The sequence below is a fragment of the Doryrhamphus excisus genome, linkage group LG8, assembly GCF_037039965.1.
Source record: "Doryrhamphus excisus strain RoL-2023G ecotype Guam linkage group LG8, RoL_Dexc_Guam_v1.1, whole genome shotgun sequence".
In the NCBI taxonomy this organism is placed as follows: domain Eukaryota; kingdom Metazoa; phylum Chordata; class Actinopteri; order Syngnathiformes; family Syngnathidae; genus Doryrhamphus; species Doryrhamphus excisus.
This window is the reverse complement of record NC_136364.1, coordinates 12,287,475-12,306,219: the sequence shown is the minus strand read 5'-3', so window position 1 is coordinate 12,306,219 and position 18,745 is coordinate 12,287,475. Positions and strand designations below refer to the sequence as shown.

At 42.1% G+C, this 18,745-nt stretch overlaps 1 protein-coding gene across 3 annotated transcripts in view; it reads right to left on the bottom strand.

The window, feature by feature from the left end:
- Positions 1-281: 281 nt before the first annotated feature.
- The window catches only part of clmpb (CXADR like membrane protein b), a 122,471-nt gene continuing 104,007 nt past the window's right edge, over positions 282-18,745 (bottom strand). For all 3 annotated transcript variants that reach the window (XM_058079245.2, XM_058079244.2, XM_058079243.2), the window contains 5 exons: positions 12,842-13,046; positions 10,111-10,278; positions 8,723-8,845; positions 8,102-8,243; positions 282-7,458 (listed from right to left, as the gene is read on the bottom strand). In XM_058079245.2, the coding sequence (XP_057935228.1) occupies positions 7,122-7,458; positions 8,102-8,243; positions 8,723-8,845; positions 10,111-10,278; positions 12,842-13,046 (975 nt within the window). In that variant the 3' untranslated portion in view covers positions 282-7,121. The remainder of the gene's footprint in view (positions 7,459-8,101; positions 8,244-8,722; positions 8,846-10,110; positions 10,279-12,841; positions 13,047-18,745) is intronic.

The following is an 18,745-nucleotide window of genomic DNA, read 5'->3' as shown; positions in this document are numbered from 1 at the left end:
TTACATGGATTGTTTTGTCATCAAACGAAGAATCCTGCAGTCCCCCCCCCATAAACAAAACAAGGAACAACTGCAGAAAAGAAACACAATAATTGAATAAGAAAATGAAAAAACGTGTCTTGCATGTCCCTTTATGAAGCTGAATGCTTCCGCTTCCGACCAGCCGACCACACACATCCCACGCAGGCCCGCCATGAGCGGAGCACACAGAAAAGTGCAAAGTACATGAATGAAAATTCATAATAAGACAAAAAAAAAAGAGAAAAATAAAGCTTCATAAATGTATTTGTGAATATATTTACAATTGTAGATTTATTTAGATTTTTTTTAAATTCCTTATCCAAATACATGTATGTTACAACAAAGCAAAGCATTCCCATTCATTAGCTCAGTTTCGTATGACATGCAGGTCCCTTCGCGTCCGCTTCTGCACCCACTCATCACATTCTGAATGCCCAAATGTTTGAGCATCTCTAGAAAATAAAAACGCCTTAAGAGAACTTAAAAAAAAAACATTTGTGACGACATAATCTATCATACAACACAAGATAACGCTAACATGGCTTACTGCACACAGTGTTGATGATAAGACAACACACGTATATTGTTGATGGAATACTTTTCCAGAACATGAGTGATTGTTTGCGGAGCTGGCAAAAAAAACCAATACTAATAATAGTGGAAATCTGTTCATAGAAATGTGTGAAATGCCTTGGAAGACATCTTGCATCCCTTCTCTCCGCCACCGCCGCCGCCATTGTTGCTTTCATTGGCAGTGGAGGGAATTTCAATGGCTCACAAGCCCTGGCTCGATATCAATCGCGTTAAGAAGGAGCTCCTCCTGATTCTCGGAGCTCTGACAGATTCCTGTCTTGGAGAACTGTTAAGATGCAATGGCTGTCTGTCTGTTTGAGTGTGTGTAGTTTCCTGTATGCTTTTGCACTAAAATGTACATTTTCTGACACACAATCCATCAAAAAAAGATCCTCAAGGTGCTGCTTAGGCTCTTATTTATGCAGACTATATATCTCTCTGTGTTGTGGAAATGTTAGATATGGACAAAAGCATTGGGACACCTTGATTTACACTGACAGTATTTTTTTTAATGTAAGCTTCCACTCCTGAACCGCCGTACACAAAAGGGTGAAAATGGTCAAATAGACTGTGTTGTCTGTGCTATGACTTATCGGACAAATACACCACACGGTGGTGCTTTCATTAAACCGCAATCGTACTGACTTGAAATTTCCCGCTACAAAAACATCCGATTTTAACTCATTCAATCCCAAATGTGCGCAAGAGGCATAAAGCGGCAACGACTCCAATAGATGTCACTTCAGTTTTAAGCCATAAAAACGGCCACTAGGTGGCAGAAGTGTGTTTGATGAGAGCTCGTTATGGATCGTTTGCATGTATTAACACACTCGGAAGAGCACGGAGGAGTGTAGTGTGTACAAAGTTAACCAAAATACAGAAAATTGTCAGTTCGTTTTTATTTATGTTTATATACGCAATATTGTGTATGCCGTGAAAAATAAGTCGCAATCGGTGATGGCGGATTGAATGAGTTAATTTAGGGTGCTTAGTCAGATCACAACAAAATTTGGTACACACCTTTCTGAGACTGGCAGGTACTTTGGAGCAAGAAAAAATACATAGAGGCCAAAATACACACCAAAAATAATTGTCCATAAGTCATCTTCTGCAATACATTTACTGTATGTGATAGTTTCTTCCAAAGCATTTTTTGGCCAACCCATAGGGGGCGCCACAAATGACACTTACGTCCCATTGGGTGTCATTTCAAAAGTAGGAAAATGCACAGTTGCTGTAACAAATATGCATGGCTTTATGGACTGGTGCACATCACACCAGCCTAACCCAGTACTAAATTGGCAAAGATATACTGGGAAGAAACTGGGACAAAGTCAGGGAAATTCTGAAATTTCATGTCACCCAACCCAATATAAATATAAATATAAATTGTCAATTAAAATATGTATAGGCATGATTACACAACTACATGGACATTGATGCAAAATCTAAAATAATTGCAAGTTATTCCCTAAAATCATGAAAAAAAAACATTGTTCGTTTTCAGTATATTCCATTGCAATGTACCTCTGAGGTTGTCAGCTGTGTACTTTCATTATCTGACTATAATTCATGAGTGTCTCAACACTTTTGTCCACATGCAAACTGTATAGTGTTTGCACGTGCGTATGCTCTTATTTATGGATCCGCACAAGCAAGGAGGGCACCAACAGTATGAATTATGTACATGACTCAAGATTCCAACATGGCCGCCGCCTTTGAGGCCAGCTTCAACTGGCTTATGGGTCAATGAAAAGAAATGCTGCCAGTCTGCATTCATATCATTATTAAACAAAGCCTCGGTCCCCTCACCTCTCGCCCACTCCATGGCCGACAGTGGAGTGTGTGGGTGTGGTTCGAGGGCATACACTGAATTAACATGCACACACACACACACACACCGTACACACTCACGCATTTTCACTAACATGCACTCACTCTCACATAAGTAAGCTTGGTCAGATATGAAGTGGAGTTGAATATTAAAGGCATATTTTCCTCCCTTGTCCCACACGTTGTGAAATGAGATTGTTTTTGTTTCGTGATTTAGCGTTTCAATCTCTTTATCTTGTGTTACATCTGCCATTTTCCACAACAAGACTAAAGGCCCGTGTGGCGGAACCTCCAAAGTCAAACATGAACTAATCCCAGTTGGCCGATATCAATGCAGCTCACTCGTAATCACACATGCTAACGTCAGCTGGCCGAGTTGCTCTGCCTTAGCTCTGGCTAATAGCAGTGCTATTCTCCACAGTCTTCACTTGGCTGCACCGCCCTCAGTCTCCTCTTGAATAAATCCTGCCTCCTTAATGTGCAGGGTTATACTCAATAGTCTCTATTTGGCTGTAGTGCTACATTTTCCTGCTGCCCTCGGTCTCCTTTTGGACACAATATAGCATTATACTCCACAGTCTCCACAATATAGCATTATACTCCACAGTCTCCTGCTGCCCCAGTCTGCTGTAAGGAAGAAAATTTGTCTTCCTTACTGTGCAGCAATCTCAACCTGACTGCAGTGCTACATTTTCCTGCACTGCCCTTAGTCTCCTGTTGAATAAATCCCTCCTCCTTTATGTGCATGGCTATACTCAATAGTCTCTATTTGGCTGTAGTGCTACATTTTTCTGCTGCCCTCGGTCTCCTTTTGGACACAATATAGCATTATATAATTTGTCTTCCTTACTGTGCAGCTGTGCAACACAATTTATCTCCTTAATGTGGAGCATTATACTCCACAGTGTCCACTTTCCTGCAGTTTTCCTGTCTCCATCAATCTCCTTTTGGATACAATCTGTTTACTTGATGTACAGCATTGTTCTTCACAGCATCCGCTTTGGGGACATGCTACATTTTCTGTACTTCTTTTGCTCTCCTTAGTCTCCGTTTGGATAGAATTGGTGTGCTTGACATACAGTGCTACGATAACCTCCTGCCCAGAGTCTCCCTTTGGATAAAGTTTTTAGATACAGCTCTGTTTTTCCTGCTGCCCTCAATCGTTTCTTGGATAACATTTGTCTCTTTGTCACAGCATCCACTTGGGGGAAATGCTACATGCTAAATGCTGTGCTAAGTCTCCTTTTGGATAGAATTGGTCTGCTTCATGTACAGTCTCTTCTTTGCTGCAGTGCTACCATTTCCTGCTACCCGAAGTCTCCCCTTGGATACACTTTTCAGATGCAGTTAATCTTCCCTGCTGCCCTCAATCACTTTTAGATAAAATGTGTCTCCTTATGTTGTTTTTATGTTATCTACTTTGCTGGAGCCCTGAGTCTCCTCTTGGATAAAATGGGTGTTGAGAAGCGTCTATAGGAGATCACCTTTTTGGGGGGGAAACTGATTAGTATTTTAGTTAGAATTACCTTAATCAGCTCAATGAGAACATTTGTTTTTAAATGGGAAGAAACAGCAAGTTGGATCGTGTTCCACTTTGGAGGTTCCACTGTTGCTGATATTGTCTCGCGTGTCGTGCTACATTGCATTAAAACAGTTTATTACCTTTTCTAATATTGATCCAATCACAAAATCTCAGTCAGACAGGTCGTCAAATGGTAAAGCAACAGATTCATCTTGCAAAACCGGGGGTCAAGGGTCACTTCACTTAAACGCAATGCGTTTGCGTTGATATGTTCCTGTCAGCGGGGTGCAAGGTTGGCATATCTTGCTATTTTCCTGTCCCTTATTCACTTAGAACACCACATAACATGATTTAAAATCACCTCTGGGTCTTCCATTTGACTGTGAACAGTGTTCGGGAGCACGTCTCCCCTTATTTGTTAAATTCATTGACATCATGTGCATATATCTATCTGTATGTACAATACAAAAACAAGACTGATTACAGAATGTACAGTACATTGTCCCGTGGCATGGGATTGGACGCTGCTATGTACTCCTCACCCCGCCCTACCCACCCCTCACTTTGGGCTGCCTCCGAGGCCAAGTTATTGAAGCTGCGTCAATATTTGCTGCTATTGACCTTCTAAGCCGAGTGAGATAAAGACAAAAAGAAAGCGAAAGGATACGGGATTGCAAAGGCACACTAGATAGATAGGCTACTTGCCCTATTTTTTCAGCTACTTTCAATCAAACTGCACTGGGTATGTGTGACGACGTGACAAAGGGAGAATCGGCTGGTAGCACGGACGGACCAATAACCAAGAGGAACCATCAAGTGCCACTCCATTGTTATGGATCCACAGAGACAATGATAGCATACACCCTCTCCCACACTCATCCTACTTTCATTCTTTTCGCCTTCACGTCTACCACAAATGCAGTGAAATGATTCAAAGGGCCTGATCTACTAAAATCCCAAAGAACAAGTGCTAAATTGAGTCAGAAAACAAAAAACAAACAAAAAAAAATTCACATACTTTTACTATTATTACCATAATTTAATGCGTCATTTTTTAAGTGGTGAGAATTGAGAATTTTGCATCTGCCACCAGCTGTCACCATGGAGATTTCGGGACAGCAGTAAACAAAATATTAGCTAGGGACTTGGTGGAGGATGTGAATAAACACACTAGTGAAGTCCAGAAAAGACACTGCATCATCATCATAGCGCTATATTTAATATACATGTTTCACACTACAACCTATTAAATAATGATATTTACATGTAATCTGGTTATCCAGCCATCCATCCATTTTCCATTATCCGGGTCGCGGTGGCAACAGTCTCAGTAGGGAAGCCGAGACTTTCCCTCCCCCGGGCCTGGCTCCAGGGTGAGGCCCCGGTATCCCACATCCGGGCGAGGTGCGGTTCCTCCTCTTAGTTGTCATTATAAGGGTCTTGGTCTGTCCCGTCACCTCGGACCCGTTTGCCTTGGGAGACCCTACCAGGGGCATATAGCCCCAGACAACATTGCTTAGTAATTGGGTTATGATATATGAAAATATACTCATATAGAGCTATGTCCTTGCATATTACTAAAATCCACACTCAAATTAATACCATTGCACCAATGCAATGGACAGCTCCAATGATCCAGACGTAAGAGATGAAGATGCAGTGTTGGAGTCTCTAACGTCTCTTCTATTTCTGTTTTCGATACGGCAAATATGTTGATACACGCATGGAAGATTGTCGCCGTCATCTGTCATCAGCTATGTCTCCTTCTCACCATAAGTGACTGCAGCCATTTGTGCCAGTTTGCACCTGCCTATCAAAGGTGCAAAATATAAATAGATGTAAAAATATTGACCGCAAACAGGTTTCAAGTTTGTAAAACAGATTGCAGATGCTATTTTAAACATTTGAGATCAGGTTTTCATGTGTTTTTATACACGTAAAACTTCAGTAGATCAGGCCCTTAGTGTATATTGACTCAGTACCTTAGCGGGAGCCACAACCATGCCATCCATCCATCATCCATCACACATTCATGGTGACGTTTTGGCTTCTGAAATGCAGCAATTCAAGAAAAATGAAATGAAAATAAAAGAACCCATTCTCCGGATCGGTGGCACTTCTTCTTATGTCCAGCTGAATACAAAAGACCAGAGGTGTAACGGTACATGGATTGCTAATCTGATTTCTTTGGAACGGATCATTTTGTACGGTACACGGGCGTACTTGTTCCACACAGTACACATGAAGTGAGGGACTACCTCCCAATATAGTCATGTGTCTACTCAAATAAAGTTCAGCCCGGAATTTCTGTAGCAATAGTGCCAAGGAGAATCCCTAACTGTACCAAAAAAAATATAAAAAAAAAAACTGAGCCATACCCTTAAACCCGAGGTCCATACCAAACTGTGATTATGAGATACCGTTACACCCCTAGAAGATACACAATGATAAACAAAATTGCACTAATAGATGCTTATCCCCTATATCGGAAGCATGATCTGTCTATAGGCCTAATAAGTATACTACGTTAATTGAAGTAAGGTGTTCAGTACCCAGAAAAAGAGTGCTCGTAGAAGTAGAAGACTCCACTCGGCGCTTGCTTCATCTCTATACCTGAAGATTGCCCTGCTGGTGGTGGAGCACGTGGGCCGTTCAGTCAGATGAGTCAGTCCGAGGAGGTTCCATGAGGGCTCCAGAGGTTGGGTGATGCACACACACATACACACACGGGAGTCCAATGGGGTTTCGGAGCAGGTGCTGGAAGAATCCAAGAAAACTGAAGCCGCCGTCATCGTCTCTCATGGCATGGGTCAACTTTATCAACCGTCTTTCAATGTTTCATCCTCCTTTTTTGCCCAATTTCTGTTACATGCCTAAAATTGTGATTAGATAAATACTTGACAAGTGGGTCCTTCCAGCTAGCCCGACAAGAGCCAGTCTCTGTTCTCATGGAATTCAGCGGGGGGCAAGCATTTCATATTTCCCTTTTAAATATGCATTCATTAGAAGTACTTTTGGACTTAAAGTATTGATTTTTTAATTACATCCTTTTAACTAGTTGCATTTCTTTGTTTATGGAAGAGTTTCAGTCTTTGGGAGGTTGGGTGCAGGTTCAAGGGGTTTCAAGGGGTGGGAGTCTGGCATGGCTGCAGGTAGGAACAAGCTTTCCGTCTTACACAGTCTGAAAGGCTTTGGTCTGGGCGGGGACCATGAGGGTAGGGGGGGTTGGCCCGGACGCATTCCTGGAGTTGTATTTGGGAGTGGTAGGGGGTTCGGGGGTCTTGGGAGGGACCACCGTGGCGTAGGCTTGAGGTGACTGGGGATAGCCGGGAGGCTGCCCGTTTTCCTTGAGCGCTGCCACGGCAGGCGGGCGGGGGCGGTGGCCACGCTGGGCGCTGTTGTGCACCATCGACTGGGTGGAGGAGGCGCCCGAGCGTGAGCTGCCGGAGCGAGAAGAGGACAGGGAGTTTGGTTTCACCAGCTTGGCCTTGGGAGCCTCGGCATCCTCCCTGTGGGGTGGAACACCAACATGCAGGATATCCACTTTATTATGCTGGATCTATTATTGCAATAATTACTGTATTGACCCCAAGACAAACTTTATAATCAATAATAACTGGTAGATTACAATAATAGGGACATCATATTTCTTAGCTGTTAGATAGTTTGATGACTCTGCTTCATGAGCTTAAAATTAGCGCCATAACTCCTCTTCCTCTGTTGTTTGGTTTAAACCAACCATTCTCAATTGGTCTGACAACACACTTTAATCGAAGTAAGATTTTCTCAAATAAAATAAAACAGACGAATGTGAGTGTGAATGGTTGTTTGTCTATATGTGCTCTGTTAAAATGCCCAACCTTGCAATGAAGATGAGATAATGCTCGATGATCCAAATATCAATCAAAACGGCAAGAACAAACCTTGCAAGACTCAGGAGTTTAACCTTACAAATAGCGCTAGGATTGCAAAAGTAAACCTTGTACATAAATTAAAATATTGAACCTGGTACATAGGTTTATATTTATTGCTGAATCGTGTGATGTGACCTGGGATAGGCTCTATCCATCCATAGGTTTGGCTTATATTTTATATAAGGAGATACAGTAAGGCTTCAGTACTACAGCAATCAGTAACAATGGCAGAAGTAACCTGATCTCATTTGGAGTCTCCTCTTCCTCGTACTTCTTCTTCTCTTTCTTTCGGAAGACCAGCCAGACGATCAATATGACGATGAGCACGCCCAAAGAGATTCCCACCATGGCACCGGCCACCTTACCAACATCCCTCACATCTGCAAAGAGAAAGAGAGAAACAGTAAATAATGATATCGGAATGAAATGTAGAACTTTGTGTATTGCTTCATACTAAAATCTGTTTCTGATACGCTGCAGTTTGGTGGTCCTATACCACCCCTGGTTGTGCATGATGTGGATAACAGCAACGGTAACACCTTCTATTCAATTTACCACAATCAACTTTCTGCTGAGCCACATGACATGTCAATTTGTGTACCCATGACCCCCTGCCATGTACCCGCCCTCCCCCAGCAAATCTATTACTGTGACAGTGAAACATAAACGTTGGAGCACAGGTGGTGATGAGAAACCACCAGAATGTTCAGTGCAGTCCGTGGTGGTGAAGCACGGAGGGAAAGGGAGGGTCACATGGAAGGAGAAAGGCAGGGGGGAGGGATAAATGTATTTCCATCTGCAGGGTGAAGCAATAGCCATCAGTCAGTGTGACAGGTGGAAGGTGAGGTGAATGACTCACGCTGCATGGTGACCTCAATGGTGCAGTTCTCCTCTCCCACATCATTGCTGGCCGTGCACCTGTAGACACCTGTGCTGTCCATGGTGAGGTTCCTCAGGGTGACGATCTCTGGGTTCTTCAGATCTGGGGGGGCAAGAGATAAAGTTAATCCAAGGTCACCATGGCAGGAGAACCACAGCGTGGGAGCAGAAAGACTCATGTAACGTATAGTTTGTGTTTGTGTGATGTCGGTTTTCCAACATGGCAGTTTTTGTATGATTTTGCCTCGGTTCTCTTTGCATATTTTACCCTTTAGCACCCTGTTTTGGGTCGTTTTTTTCTGGTGAAACACTATTCAATTCAAGAAATACAAAGGCGGTCCATGTGGCTCGAACCACAGTCTTCAGTCAAGGTAAAAGTGCCATCAAATGTTTACTTATAATAATAATAATAATAATAATTCATTAATTCATTTTCTACCGCTGTCTTCGGGTGAGAGGCGGGGTACACCCTGGACTGGTGGCCAGCCAATCACAGGGCACATATAGGCAAACAACCATTCACACTCACATTCATACCTATGGACAATTTGGAGTCGCCAATTAACCGAGCATGTTTTTGGAATGTGGGAGGAAAATGTGGGAGGAAAACCGAAGAACATGCAAACTCCACACAGTGATGGCTGAGGGTGGATAATAATAATAATAATACATTTTATTTGAATAGCGCTTTTCAGAGTACTCAAAGACGCGTTACAGTAGAGAAAAAAAAAGAAATAAAAATAGAGTTGAGATTTAAACTTTCAAATTGTTTTTAAATTATGTTTTGCAATGTTTTTTTTGAGTGTGGGGGTAAAATGGCTCTTCTGATAGTAAAGGTTGCCGACCCTTGTCCTAGAGGAATGTCATTGCATCAAGTTCGCCTCAAAGCGCTTACATAAATGTATTTTATTGTGTACATACAGAATGGAAGCACCTTGTGTGTTTACATAGCTTGCATGTTTAATTCACTTCAATTATCAAGTCCCATATCAGCGTCCTGGACATCTTCATCATGGTCAAACTGTGGACGACCACAGAGAATCAGATCACAAAAAAAAAAGTTTAACTGTTTTTTGCTATCATGCAGGGGGTAATAAAAATAAGTAAGCCATGCAGAAGCAGTGGCCTAATTGTGACAAAGCCCAGCGAAGTGCCCTTGAGCAAAGTGCTGCATCCTGACTCCAATCCCGCTCTAGATAGCAATCGCAGATGAACGCTCCACTTATACAACATATATAAACGCCACAACTCCACCTGATTCATGAAGGGCTGTAAAAAGCACTCTTATGAAAATGAATCCTTGACGTCTTTAGTGGGGGTTAAACGGCCAATCAGCGCTGTCACGAGAGTGGTCGTTATTATTCTCACCTATCAGCGCCAGGTTTGGCAGCTTGCCCAGACTCTTGCCTTTGTCCAACACCCGCTCCCATTTGTAGTTGATGGGGTCGGAGCCGTCACTGGACTTGCAGCTCAGTTTGACGTCGCTGCCTTCCAGGAGTTTGCCATCCATCCAACATCTGGGCTTCGAGGGCTTCACTGTTACGACGACACAGGGGATCAGCACTTGAACACACCACAGCAACAAGGAAGCAATTACTGACATCATTGCAATGCAAGTATTAAATATGTATATTTATCATATTGCATAAACTTCTAATATAAAAAGTATCCTCAGTTATTTCTCAGATGCGGTGATAAAGAGATTTCCCCTCATGTAGACTACATAGCTGGCTCTGAATACTGTCACTTTCTATTTTTTCCCTCCCGCCGCAGCTCAAAAGGTTTCAGTCCAGACGTTGAACACAGAAGAGAATTGCTGGATGCTGCTGAAACGCTGCCTCTCTGGCGCTAAGCACACCGGACGCTTTTGCTGAGCTATGAAAAAAAGAGAAAGACCAAAATAGCTCGGCTTCCTTCCCAGTAGCTTATTTTTAGATCAGTGGCGAGCTATTTTTAAACGTCCTTTTTTCTTCGCCGTAGTCGCAGTGCCGACTATTGTGCGTTTGGCTGAGGCTGAGAGCTGAAGCACGACGGTTAAAGCCGCATTGTCGCAAGATAGCTCATAAGTCCGGGTAGCTTTTTTAGCTACATGGTATCTCCAAGCAAAACAAACTTTGGGCATACTTTAGAGTCGTCAATGTACAGCTTGTGTGGCAGTATAGATTTACTATCTAGCGAAAATGACTCTTCAAATGGACATTATTGACTAAGCTCCCAACACGATGGCACAGTACATGTTAGAATTCATGTTTCTCTCCCCAGTGCCGGCAGCACCCAGGGCCATGAAGGTACCACGACTGTGCTTGACTGCAGGCAAGACTTGCTACTCGATTGCATTGCCAGCTAGTTAAACCATAATGGCTGTGTGTTGACTTGTGTTCCGTGGATAGTGATCTATACTGTGCTACATTTCTGTAGTATTGTCCCTCCCTTGCTTATATGAAAATGGCAGTTTTTGACTGCTTTTGTCAACGTTTCCTTGCTTTTTGTACAATGTTGTGCTTTTAAAACACTCATTTGTTTCCCTTTTCTGTGCATTCTAATGAGAGGAAACAAGTTAATAAAACCTGGCTAACAATGCATGTTAGTAGGGCCGACCTATTTAGATAACAAAGCCTTCTACAAAACCGTCCAACAACGTTTTATTGTTTGATACACATGTGATCATGCAGTCGTCGGTAAGTCGCTAAAAGCGAGCCTCTTGTTGAGTCTTTGCAGAGATTTTGAGAGCTAGGGGTACCTCCTGTGACGTCTGTTAGCTAGCTCAAACTAACTTCTCTCAGTAGAATGCACAGAAAAGGGAAAGTAATAAGTGTAATGATTCATGATTGGGAATAACCATCTCCATTATGAACCCCAAAGTAGTAAGGCAGACTCGTGGCATCGTAAGACGTTGAGTGGAGAAATCAACATCGGTTGCTTGCGACCATCGTTACGGAGATTGATGCTATCTTTGAGAATGTAAGGATCTACTCCTATGAAATGGACAGTGATAAGAACTTAAGCAGCGGAGTTCTCTAATTATTGGGACTTCCTCCTTTCTCACGCCTTGTAACACCCCTCCCAGTGGGCAACACAGGGATTGCTTTCTTTTTTATGACCGTTTCATTTTGGACCATATGTATAATGCCAATCATTCCAGAATATTCTATGTAGTCACTTGTTTAGTGGCACACATAAATATACATGCATGCACTATGCTAATCCTCCGCCAGGTACGCTCACAAACACAAACACTCCCACTGCACAGGAGGCACGATAAACACACATGGCCTGCTGCCAAGCTATTATCTTAGCAAGGGGAACGAAATGCAAATGTCCGCCTCTCTCTCCAAATTGAAAGTGTCACAGCAAAAGCTGAGGGCAGTTTGTTTAAAAAAAAAAAAAAAAAAAGACAGAGGCACTAACTCACTGAAATGTCTTTATGGAAGAGAGATGAGAGTGAGAGGATTAACAGACTGTTCTATTAGAAAACCAATAACCGCCGGCCGAACTAATCTCCCATGATGTTTTAATAAATCGCCTGCTTTTTCCGACACCCGAGAATGATCCCAGTCTTCCCGCTGGACTTTGCGCCTGGCTTGAATGGCGTGCTTCCTCTTTTTTTTTGTCCTTCAGAGTTGTTTAGCTATATGCAAAGCGAGGAGCTAAGTCTAAAGCGTCACCATTTGGCAAATGAGGAAAGGAAAAATCATAGAAAAAAAAAGAGGACACAAAATACAATTTACTGAGTCTTATGGGGTCCAAACAAGCTTTTTTTTCCACAGATGCAAGAGCATAATTTGTGTAAATAATTTCCCTAAGAAGCTTATATAGGGTTTAAGGGAAGGCTGTTGTAATTCGCCAGGCTTTCCTCCAAAAGGACACGCATGCAAGTATTGCAAAGATTTACAATCACACCCATCAATCACTTACAAAACGATCCAATAGAACCCAAACAGCACCGGCAGAATTGAATCATCCAATTGAATCATTAGATCAGTCGGCATGGCCAAGGAAATGTGCCAGGCTAACGACCCAATCATGATGTGTGTGTGTTTGCATGACAGACCCCAACATGCATATGTGTGTGTGTGTGTGTGTGTGTTAGGACCCTCACCCAGCACAATGAGGTTGACCTGGCTCCAGTGATACTTCCCCCCGGTTTTGACCTTGCAGTAGTACTCTCCAGAGTCAGTCAGCAGCAGGTCACTGATCAGCAGGGAGGCGTCGCCCCCCAGGTACTCCCCGGCAAAGGACAGACGGCTGGCATCGGTGTTCGTGGCCTCGTTGGTGTACACATGGCCGCCGAAGAACGTAATAATCTAGAAATATTACAGCGGAAAATAGACGTTAATGTTGAAAAGCAAACATAAAACGACCAAAGTATCCCTAAATATGTATTTTAATAGTAATGGAAGTATTTTTATAATCAGCACCCTTTTTCCCATGTCTATTTCAGGGTGCAGTCACATTCCTCGACAGTAATTCCCAATTACACTACCGCTCAAAAGTTTGGGATCACTTGCAAATTTGCAAACGGTACAAAAACAAAAGACAAAAACTCGGACCTAGTCACGAGTAACAAAAGGTGCTGTGGTACAAGCAGGCAGAGGTAAATAAGCAAAAGCGCTAAAGACACAAGCAGTGACGAGCAGGCAGCAGGAACAATGCAGGACAATCCGGCAACAGATGCGTGAGGAAGGTTCCTCAAAGCAGCACATACATGACATGACAACTTCATTACTTCAAATGGAAAAAGTCCTTCTATTTATTGCATTCCTGACCAATTGTATCCTTCCATCCTCTACCAACATAAAATAAGTTCAAGAATCCAAAGCAAAAATGCAGAATGAGCTGTTCCACTTCTGGCTTATGTTTGGAATGACAATTAACTGACGCACAGTGCAGTCGTGCCAAAACGGGGCGTACTGCAGAGAAAAATGATGTGTCGCTTCGGTTGCATCCATGCAAACAAACACAACCACAGCTGTGACTGTGGCCTATTACTCACAGCTAGTCAAATCCTGCAGATGAGGCCTGCTAAGTGCCGGGTGCCATAACACATCACCGGTGACCTAACAGGGGCCACCTGCTGCACTTACGCGTACAAAAACACACCCTACAAAATACTGTATTTGTGCACAGTTTATAGTAACACAGTAAGGCAGGAAAGGAGTCTAAAGTGCCAGTTGAGGGAATTTTGCAACATGGCCACAGGCTGTTGTTTAAAAGCTGCAAGGACTAAATGCTGACACTGACTTTTTTGTAGTCCCCCGGCTTGTTCAACATTTTTAGAGGTCATATTTACAGGCAAAAAACATTTTCTTCTCATCAGAAATTAAATATTTCATCGTCTTTTTGGCCTCCAGTTCCTCTATTGCAAATCTGATTTAAAGTTATACAGTACAAAAAAAGTATTGAAGCAACACTGAAAAGTCAAAAATAATATTCATTAATTTTTTTTCTATACCTCACGAGGGTCGTGGGGGTGCTGGAGCCTATCCCAGCTGACTTCAGGCGAGAGGCGGGTTACACCTTGGACTGGTGGCCAGCCAATCACAGGGCACATATAGACAAACAACCATTCACACTCACATTCATACCTATGGACAATTTGGAGTTGCCAATTAACCTAGCATGTTTTTAGCATGTTTCCCCGGAGAAAACCCACACATGCACAGGGAGAACATGCAAACTCCACACAGAGATGGCTGAGGGTGGAATCAAACTCAGATCTCCGAGCTGTGTGGCCTGTGCCCTAACCACTCGACCGCCATGCAGCAAAAACAATATTTGATATTTGTATTTTTCCAAGAATATTGTTGGAATGTGACTTTTAAAAAGTTGTAGCACCCCCGCGATCCTACTGAGGATAAGCAGCATAGAGAATGGATGAATATTACAAGAGTATACCGTATTTTCTGGACTATAAGTCGCACAAGCCAAAACTGCATAATTAGGTAGAAAAAAAACATACGTAAGTCGCACTGGAGTATAAGTCACATTTTTTGCGGGTAATTTATTTTCCAAACTACTTGACCAAAACAGACATTACGTCCTCTTGGAAGGCAAGTTCTAACAATAAAAGAATAGAGAACAGGCTGAATAGATGTAAGATATGCTAACACAATGCTTATTCAGCTACACAAAAAATAAACATGAACAGAAAAGGTGTCAAATAACCATGTAACATAAACAGCGCTCTGGAGTATAAGTCGCAGGAACAGCCAACCTATAAAAAAAAGTGCGACTTATAGTCCGGAAAATACGGTAATCATCATTTTTGTGTGTAATAACATTGTTTTCCTAATTCAAACTTTATTCTTCAATGACTTATGTATGCTTTATTCCACATTGTATGAGTATTTATTAATAACTATTATTCTAGCACTATTTTTGCAGTGATGTACGACTGCACTGCCTCATACTGAGAGATGTTTCTAATATTTTGAGCCTCTGAATGTTGCAGGATGCACTTTCTCTCTCCGTCAGTACAAAAGAATGATTTATTCATTCAGCTACCGGCACAGTCTCTTCAAGCTAATCAAATTTTCAGATGTTTGATTTTAATTAATGGTGCCTTCAATGTTATCTTGCCGTTAAATATTCATCGCAATGTGGCAGCGCCCCGCCACCGCCCCGTGCTTTCTTTCGACGCCTCCCTTCCCTCCTTCCTGCTCTCTTCCGTGTCCTCCTCTTTTTTTCCCCTCGCTGCGTTACACTTCCGTGTGCTAACGCATCAGGACACAAACAAATGGAGGCTAGGAGAAATCACTTTGCCTCCTCAGTCAGATTTCACACTCTGATGTTGTTGTGTACATTTTGTGGGAAAGAAAAGCCTCCAAAAAGTGATGACAGCTCAAGTTCACTGAATGTCTCTGTTTAGGGGCATACAGATAAAACAGGTCTGTTGTGTTTGTGTGGTTGTTCAAGGGTAGGAGATATGAGAGTCCACAGGATTTTTTAAAGATTTGTACATACAGTGCATCCAAAAAGTATTCACTGCATTGCCACATACAATCACCTTACAGCAACATAAAAAACTAGGGATGGTTTCCCTGTTTGTTTTATATCAGTACTGATAATTATCAACTTGGTATCAGCATAATAATGCTAAATTGGTTGATATCAGTATCTGATTTTTTCCTGATCATGAAAATAAATATAAAAGACAATGCTGTATACAACATACGTGTGTTCATTCCACCACAGGAGATATGTCATGTTACATATTATATCGGTATCGGCTGATATTAGTATGGGAAATGACAAAATCGGCATATGGGCTTCTGGCAAAAAAGTCAATATCGGACATCTGTAAAAAAATAAAAATAAAAAATAAAAAACTGTTTTTAAATGTATAAAAAAAAAAGACGCATAAGTATTCACAGCCAATCAATGTTTGGTACAGTGAGGGAAGCACCTTGAACGCCTCCTGTTTTCTTCCAAAACACACACCAGTTGCAAAGCAAGAAGCTAGGTTACAGTTATGGGGCCAAATGAATCCATGGGAATAAAATCTTAAATTAATTATGTATTGGTATTTAAGAATCATGTGGCGTCCAAATCATCATGATTGTTATTATTGACATATATTTCAGTGCACACCGCACATGTTAGCACAGGAAGTTTGGAAATCTATTAAATATAGTCAGGTCTCGTGTCCATCGCCATCATGCATGTTATTTAGTGAGGGAAGCACCTTGATCACATTCTGTTTCCTTCCAAAGCACACACCAGTTGCAAAGCAAGAAGGTAGTTTACAGTTATGGGGCCAAATGAATCCATGGGAATAAAAACTTAAATTAATTATGTATTGGTATTTAAAAATCATGTGGTGTCCAAATCATCATGATTGTTATCACTGACATATTTCAATGCACATGCATTTCATGCTACACTGCAAGTATTGATGAAGTACAGGAAGTTTGGAAATCTATTAAACATAGTCACCTCTCGTGTCCACCGCCATCATGCATGTTATTTTGTGAGGGAAGCACCTTGGATGCCTGTTTGCTTCTAACACATCCCAGTTGCAAAGCAAGAAGCGAGGCTATAGTTATTGGGCCAAATTATTCATTCATTCATTTTCTAGCGCTTTTCCTCACGAGGGTCGCGGGGGTGCTGGAGCCTATCCCAGCTGTCTTCGGGCGAGAGGCGGGGTACACCCTGGACTGGTCGCCAGCCAATCACAGGGCACATATAGACAAACAACCATTCACACTCACATTCATACCTATGGACAATTTGGAGTCGCCAATTAACCTAGCATGTTTTTGGAATGGGGGAGGAAACCGGAGTACCTGGAGAAAACCCACACATGCACGGGGATGGGCGAGGGTGGAATTGAACCCTGGTCTCCTAGCTGTGAGAACCACTCGACCGCCGTGCCGCTGGGCCAAATTAATCAATGTGAATACATTATTAAGTTAATTATGTACTGGTATTAAGAAAAACATGGTGTCCAAATTATCATGATTGTTATCACTGACATATTTTGGTTAGGGCAGTGTTTTATTTGTAACATTTTTTCATGATCATTAAATTTTGTAGTATTTTATAAAGTTTTTTTTTTAAAGAATGTTTTAGAAACACTACAGACATATAAACAGTCCGTCATGACATGGTCGGCTATAAACAGGGTGGGCTCATCTTGCTGGGTGGGCATTAGAAGTGGGATTATGTCCAGGAAGAAGAAGGTTTCTACTTCAACTTCAAAATCAAGTGTGCCTCTGCTTGCAAAAGCGGAGCAAGCAAATGAAGGAGATAATAGATGTTTCTCATGTTTGTTGTTCATAAACAGGCTCAAGGGACGCATAGTACTTTTACAACATTACAAAGTCACTTTTGCATAACAGGGGATTTTCTATCATTTAGTTTGACAATGACATGGTTCCTACTGCCTTGTAAATAAGAACGTGCCATTTCAATTTATGTACTTTAATTTCAGTTATGTATGGATCGGCATCACTGGAACTGACAGTGGTGAGTCAGCAGCCATAATTTCAGCATTCAAGCAACGCACACAACAGACTGCCAGAATCCAGCACACACAAATGAATTGTTATATACCATATATGATAAAGATGTACAGTGAAGAAAATAAGTATTTGAACACCCTGCTATTTTGCTATTTCTCCCACTTAGAAATCATGGAGGGGTCTGAAATTTTCATCGTAGGTGCATGTCCACTGTGAGAGAGATAAACTAAAAAGAAAAATCCAGAAATCACAATGCATGATTTTTTAACAATTTATTTGTGTGATACAGCTGCTAATAAGTATTTGAACACCTGAGAAAATGAATGTTAATATTTGGTACAGTAGCCTTTGTTTGCTATTACAGAGGTCAAACGTTTCCTGTAGTTTTTCACCAGGTTTGCACACACTGCAGGAGGGATCTTGGCCCACTCCTCCACACAGATCTTCTCTAGATCAGTCAGGTTTCTGGGCTGTCGCTGAGAAACACGGAGTTTGAGCTCCCTCCAAAGATTTTCGATTGGGTTCAGGTCTGGAGACTGGCTGGGCCATGCTAGAACCTTGATATGCTTCTTACGGAGCCACTCCTTGGTTTTCCTGGCTGTGTGCTTCGGGTCGTTGTCGTGTTGGAAGACCCAGCCACGACCCATCTTCAATGCTCTGACAGAGGGAAGGAGGTTGTTCCCCAAAATCTCACAATACACGGCCCCAGTCATCCTCTCTTTAATGCAGTGCACTCGTCCTGTCCCATGTGCAGAAAAACACCCCCAAAGCATGATGCTACCACCCCCATGCTTCACAGTAGGGATGGTGTTCTTCGGATTGTACTCTTCATTCTTCTTCCTCCAAACACGCTTATTGGAATTATGACCAAAAAGTTCTATTTTGGTCTCATCTGACCATAAAACTTTCTCCCATGACTCCTCTGTATCATCCAAATGGTCATATGCAAACTTAAGACGGGCCTTGACATGTGCTGGTTTAAGCAGGGGAACCTTTCGTGCCATGCATGATTTCACATCATGACGTCTTAGTGTATTACC